General features: G+C 33.8%; 1 protein-coding gene across 1 annotated transcript; it reads left to right on the forward strand.

Annotated features, from left to right (window-relative positions):
* The first annotated feature begins 5,370 nt into the window (after nt 1-5,370).
* Nucleotides 5,371-6,203, forward strand: LOC127088059 (peamaclein). Its single transcript, XM_051028970.1, has 2 exons — nt 5,371-5,718; nt 5,804-6,203. The coding sequence occupies exons 1-2, from the start codon at nt 5,640-5,642 to the stop codon at nt 5,986-5,988; spliced, it is 264 nt and encodes an 87-aa protein (XP_050884927.1). The 5' UTR covers nt 5,371-5,639; the 3' UTR covers nt 5,989-6,203.
* The last annotated feature ends 1,121 nt before the right edge of the window (nt 6,204-7,324 follow it).

A 7,324-nucleotide genomic window follows, 5' to 3' on the forward strand; every position in this document is an offset into this window, starting at 1 on the left:
TTTACGAGTGTCACTAGAAGATCCCAAGTCTTAGTTAGTGAAGTTAGATAATATGGTTGAAGAGTTAAATTTGAAAAGGAGTCCTTATCTAGGAGCATATTTAATGTATTGAAGAATACGTAAGGCTTCCTCGAAGTGAGCTTCTTTTGGCTTGGATACAAATTGGCTGAGCCTGCAAATAGAAAAACTGATATCAGGCCTCGTATGAGTTAAATATAGCAACTTACCAATGATGTTTCTAAAATAAGTAGGGTTAGTTAGAGATGGATATGTTTCAAAGGTGGTTTTATGATTAGGATCCATAGGTGTGTTAGCCAGTTTAGCTTCTAGGAGGTCTGTCATTTGGAGAAGATCGAGGTTGTACTTTCTTTGGCAAATGAAAATTCCTTTTGTGGATCGAGCAATTTCGTATCCTAGAAAGTAATTGATGTTACCTAAGTCTTTGATACTATACTTGGTAGCTAAAACAATTTTGATGTAATTAATTTCTTCCATTTTATCACTTGGAATCAAAAGATCATTAACATATACCAATATGACAGTAATACAATTGTTATGATGCTTTGTGAAAAGGGAATAACCAGCCGTATATTGATTGTCACCTAAATGAATGAGAGTGTTGGTGAGTTTAGTATTCCATTGACAGCTAGCATGTTTTAAAACATAAATGGATTTATTGACATCAAGATCTGTTGTGACAAAGATCTTAAGGTCATTGGCTTCATAGTTCGACCATGTGGTAGTAGCTACAGAAGAGTCGAAAGATTTGTCAACATTGATAAAGGAAGAGCTTCAAGGGACGGTTGAATCTCATGAACAAATAATGACTAAAAGAGTTGCAAGAAAGTCGAAAAGTGATATGGCTTTGCAGGCGCAATTAGCAAGAGAAAAGAAAGGTAATCGGAAGTGGTTCGACAAAAAAAGGTAGATGAGGCTACCAAATTTCGATTGATTGAAATCAATAAGAAGGAGGCTGGTTGAATTAGAGAAATTTCTCATACCAAAGCAACCAAAGATGTTGTGTTGTAGGTAGAGGAATATGTGGTGGTCGAGAACTTGACAAAAGTCACATTCAGTGTTTCAATTGTCAGAAGTATGGTCACTACTGTAGTGATTGTCCTGAAAAACAAAATAATCAAGAAAGTGATGCAAAGTTTGCAAATCATGAAGAAGAAGAGATGTTGTTGATGGTCACAACAAAAGATGAAGAAATACTCAAGGATAAATGGTACTTGGACTCAGGATGCTCATCACACATGATTGGTAGGAAAAATTGGTTTGTCAACATAAAACCCTCGGTGAAGAACATAATGAAATTTGCAAATGACAATACTATGGCAGCTGAACGCATTGTCGATGTTCTGATTATGAGGAAACATGGCAAGAGGTCAGTACTTTCCAATGTATTGTACATACCAGGCATGGAAATAAATTTTCTCAGCATAAAGCAATTGGTTGAAAAGAACCACAAAGTGTCGATCAAAGACAAGATGATGAGAGTTGTCGATTAAACTGGAAGGTTAATCTTGTAGAATCCTATATCACATGATAGAACCTTCAAGATTGAACTTAATGTGATGAAGCATAAGTGCCTTGCAACTACAGCTAGCAGGGATGAATGGATATGGCACTATAGACTTTGTCATCTTAATTTCAAAGACATTTGAGATCTGAAAAGAAGAAATATGGTTTCAGGGTTACCAGAAATATACATTCCAAATGAAGTGTGTTAGGAATGTGTACATGCAAAGTATCACAAGAACATATTCAACAAGGATGTAGGAAGCAAATAGAAGGTAATTCTTGAAATCAGATACTCTGATGTATGTGGTCCCATCCAGATGAATTCGGTTGTAGGTAACATATACTTTGTTCCATTCATAAATGATTTCAAGAAGAAAAGTGAAGTGATTAAGGTATTTGTCAAGTTTAAATCTATGGTTGAAAGGCAAAGTGGTCGAAAGTACAAGATTCTGGGACTTATGATGGTGGAAAATAAGTGTCGAAAGACTTCGACATGTTATGTGAGAAAGAAAGGATTGGGCATGAGGTGGTTCCACCCTACACTCCACAGCAGAATGGAACTGCATAAAGGAAGAATATAACCATCATGAATATGGTGGGAAGCATGTTTAAAGGAAAATGTCTACCCAAAGAATTATGGGGAAAATCCATGTCAACTGCAACATATATTTTAAATAGATGTATAATGAAAAGGCTAGAAGGAATCACGCTAGAGGAATGTTGGTCTGGTGTCAAGCCTAACTTGAATCATCTGAAAGTATTTGGATCTATAGCACATAGGCATGTGCTTGATCAGTTAACTTGATGATAAGTCAAGTCAAATTATTCTAATAGGATATCATTCGACTGAAGGATACAAGTTGTTTGACATAGTGAACAAACAAGTAGTGATCAGTAGGGACGTGATCATAAATAGGCTTAAGGAATGGGATTGAATTGAAAAATGTAAAAAAAATATTCAGTGAGAATCCTATGTGAAGAACGAGCAAGTGAAGTCAAAAGAGAAGTTCGACATGAAGAAGTCAGAGGTCAAGCAAGCATAAGTAGACCTCAAATAACAAGATAAATTCCTACAAGGTTGCAAGAATGTGTGATTAGATCAGATGATATGGTCGATGGTGAATGTGAACTGGTGCACTATGCTTTCTATGCAGATGTCGAACCAGTTAATATAGTTGAGGCGTTGAAGGATTTGAATTGGGTGAAAGCAATGAATGAGGAACTCAAGTCCATCGAAGCGAACACCACTTAGTCACTTGTCGAATTTCCTCAAGGCAAGAAGGAAATCGATCTAAAATGGGTATGCAAGGTGAAGTTGAATCCCAAATCTGAAGAAACTTGACACAAGGCAAGACTTGTGGCGAAAGGATTTCTTTAGAAAGAAGGAATCAACTTCGATAAAGTTTTTGCACCTGTTTCTAGGATCGAAACAATCAGGTTGATCGTTGGTCTAGCAAACATGAACAACTGACATATATATCAGATGGATGTGAAATATGCATTCCTAAATGTCCCCTGAGATGAAGAAGTTTATGTGCACAACCAGTTGGGTTTCTGAAGTAAGGCGAAGAAAGAAAGGTATACAAGCTACATAAAGCTCTGTATGGACTTAAGCAAGCTCCAAAAGCTTAGAATAAGAAGATAGATAACTTTCTAAGGTAGAAGGAATTTGTGAAATGCACAACTTAGCATGGGTTATATGTAAGAAGAAGCAATAGTGAATTGCTTATAGTATGTGTCTATGTTGATGACCTGTTAATAACAGGAAGTTGCAAGAAGGAGATCGAAGACTTCAAACATGACTTAAGTGAGGAGTTTGAAATGTCAAACTTGGGGAAACTCTCATACTTCCTTGATATTGAATTCTACAATATTGGTAGAGGCTTGATGATGCACCAAAGAAGATATACAGGTGAAATACTCAAGAGATTTGAGATGCAAGATTGCAATCCAACTTCGACTCCAACTGAGCCCAGATTGCAACTATCGAAAGACACATATGAAGATGATGTCAATCCAACACAATGCAAAAGACTCGATGGATCACTTCGATACCTCTGTCACACAAGGTCATGCTTAGCTTATTGTGTAGGTATTATGAGCAGATTCATGCAGAAACCAAAGGTATCACATCTAACAGCAAGGAAAAGGATACTAAGGTATCTTAAAGGAACTCTTTACTATGGCATTTTGTTTCTTGCAGCTGATGGAAGAAAATAATGCAAGTTAGTGGGATACACCGACTCAAGTTGGTGTAGTGATGCTGAGGATAGAAAATTCACAATTGGCTATGTGTTTATGTTAGGTGGTGCACCCGTTGCTTGGAGTTCGAGAAAGGAACCAATAGTGACATTGTCGTCATGTGAAGCAAAATACATAGTTGTTTCTCTTTGTGCATGTCAAGCAATATAGATAGTGAATTTGGCTGAGAAGATAACAGGGAAGAATCATGAAGCAATTACCATGAAGATCAACAACATGTCTACTGTCAATCTGGAGAAGAATCCAATAGCACGTGGAAGAAGCAAACACATCGAAATGAAGTTCCATTATCTTCGAGAGCAAGTGGCAGATGAGAAGCTAAACTTCGAACACTGCATAACTAAGAATCAGATTGCAGACATGATGACGAAAGAAGTGCAGGTCGAAGTGTTCAAGAAATTAAGGTATATGATGAATGTAGATAAGTTAGACACAATGAATTTGGTGGTATGTTGAATTGCAATTCCTTGTGTCGAAGCAGGTTGCTCGACAGAGGCAAGGAAATGTCAAATCGTTTATGTAGAAATGTCGAAGCATGTTGCTCGACAAAGATTTTGACTTAGGCTTATTTTATAATTTCATCTGAATTAGGTTTGTTGGAGTTTTGCGTGGTGAGCAAGCAAACTTAACCTATAAATATGGAGTAACCCCTATTATTGATAGAAACACACAAGAGAGCATGCAGTTGCATATTTGAATAAAACTTCAGTTTGAAGTTCAGAGAAAAACTCTGTAGAAATATTCATCATCTTCTCATTTCTCTAAAAACCTAATTCATCTTTTCTTTTCTTCGTTCATTATCAATTGTGCAATAAAATTCTCTATAATTTTTGGTGAATTTCTAACGGCGATCTCTCCTAAATCTATAGATACAATTTTTAAGATGATTGATTTTGTCATTAAAAAAAATGTCAGTGCAATATGTTACTTATTTTCAGTTCGTTTATGTAAAATAACTAAATATCAATTTAAATACATTAATTCTATAAAAAAAAGAGAAAATAAATCTTACATAAACTTTCTCATGTACGATATATCCTTGTTATATTAAAACATGTACGATATATCATTGTTATATTAAAACATGTGGTTAAAGGTCAATTTGATAAAAAATATCAAAATCACAGCTGTCTCCTGCTTGCAAATTTGGCTATCTGTTATTTTTAACCGTTGTTATTTTAGGAAAAGTTTGTCTATAGTATACATCAACTATTTTTGTCAATTATAACTTCATATTTTCAATTATTTTACATTTATATCAATAAAAGGGAGAGCAAAGTATTGCGTTAACCAATATAAAACAAGAGTATATTTTAAACTTGTAACCAAAACTAGATGCATGTTTAAACCAACAAATCACATAAAATATCCAAGAGCATTTGGAGTATATGACACAGAATTTTTTTCAGTTTAGTAAGATGCTCAAAGTTTAAATTCAATCTTAAAAATATAATAGTTAAATTTTTTTGAAAAAAATATGTTGCTTATTATAATTCTTTCTCGAATTCGAGATATTAATCTATGTAGTTATTCGTATAAGATATTCTATTCATAAAAAATTACTAAGAAGTAAGAGTGAGTATTTGAGATTGAGAAGCAATGAAGTCTGAAGCAAGAACATTTTCCTAACATTTCACCTACCATTCATTAATTCAGGTACAATAAGGACACCCTTTATAACTGGCCCACACTTCTAAGGAACAACCTAGTACTAAAGTCTTAATTTTCATTAAAGGATTGTTCCTTTCATTGGTTTGGTGAGAGCCAACCCATAGCCAGTTATACAAAATCACAACTCTATATAATATATCACTTTTCTCCTTTTCTTTCATTCCATACTCTCAGAAACCAAAATGAAACCTGTGTTTGCAACATTCCTTATGTGCCTTGTCCTCAGTTTCTCAGTATTGGAACTTTCATCAGCTGGTTCGGGTAATTAAGTCTCAATTATTGTTTATATGCTACTTGATTAACTTGTTTTATTATGTTTACTAATGAAATGTTGTGGATTTTTTAGATTTTTGTGACACAAAGTGCGGAGAAAGGTGCTCGAAAGCTTCGGTGCAGGATAGATGCTTGAAGTATTGTGGGATCTGTTGTGAGAAATGTAGTTGTGTTCCATCTGGAACTTATGGTAACAAAGATGAGTGTCCTTGTTACAGAGACATGAAGAACTCAAAAGGACAAGGAAAATGCCCTTAATTTGTTCACATTCATGTTTCCTATACTTTCTACTACACAGAACTTGCTTAATGTATCTTTAAACTTAAGTATGTCATGTCCTATATATTGTGTACCATTTATTGTATGTTGTTGTGTAAGGGAATTTCATTATGTTGTGTGAATGTTAGCATGTGAGGATCATAATAACTTCATAACCTCACTCAACAAATAAGGATATATTATTTATGGGCCAACATTTCAAACCTTTTACCTATAAATTCAATCAGGTTTCACCCTGGTATTACATTGTAAGACTATTATATATATATATATATATATATATATATATATATATATATATATATATATATATATATATATATATATATATATATATATATATATATATATATATATATATAAACTAAAATTGTGTAATTTTTTTAGAAGTATATATTCAAATTGAATTTTAAAAATGTAGGACATATATTATCAATTCTGAGATTGCGAAAATTTGATTAAATTTGCCTTCATTTGGTATTTGTATGGGTTATAATTGTTGGGGGAGAATATGGGATTATAATGGATTAAATAAAATTTATCAAAACCATTTATTTTAAGAAACGTAATCTTTATGCACATTTAAGAATCGGAAGCAACATCTAGCGAAAGTTTTACAAAACATGCGATTAATTTAATCATGCAAATAACTTTGAATATCATAAATGATAACAGTTAAAAAAAAAGTGAGGTTGTTTAAACAAACAATTTAACAATTAACATAATCCAACTTTAACAGAAGGCTGAACAACGGGCTTTTCTTCATGCAATCTAACACTCTTTTATGCCATGAGCTTCGGCGGTAACAACTTCAATCCTGACAACTTGACGCTCTTTTCTAGCCTGATCATTAGCGAGAAACTTGGAAACACATTCATCAAAATAGGATTTGACTTTAGGAGTCAAACTAAAAGAAGGAGCAACAACATCAATATCATTGGAATAAGTGACCTTCCATGGCAGATATCCTCCAGGTTCTTCCTCAGCTAACATGTATATGTCTTCATGGATTCTGAAAAAAGCGTCTTGATAATAGTACTCACTTCGCTCATTGTGATGACACTTCCTCGGCTCATTACACGGAAAATATCTTTTATGACGGTTGGAAAAGAGATACAATCACGTCTGACCAACCGTTGTGAGATAATGTGTGATTGTATGTATGATATTTTCCACCACGGTCGTACGACTGTGATTATAAGTAAAGTGCAACTTATTATAACTTACTTTAAACAATCATTGTTGTATATCTCAATCTATCACAACAGTTATTTTAAACAACTGTTATTGTATGTCTTTTAATAAAATAAAAAAA

Source organism: Lathyrus oleraceus, chromosome 5 (genome assembly GCF_024323335.1).
Source record: "Lathyrus oleraceus cultivar Zhongwan6 chromosome 5, CAAS_Psat_ZW6_1.0, whole genome shotgun sequence".
Taxonomy (NCBI): domain Eukaryota; kingdom Viridiplantae; phylum Streptophyta; class Magnoliopsida; order Fabales; family Fabaceae; genus Lathyrus; species Lathyrus oleraceus.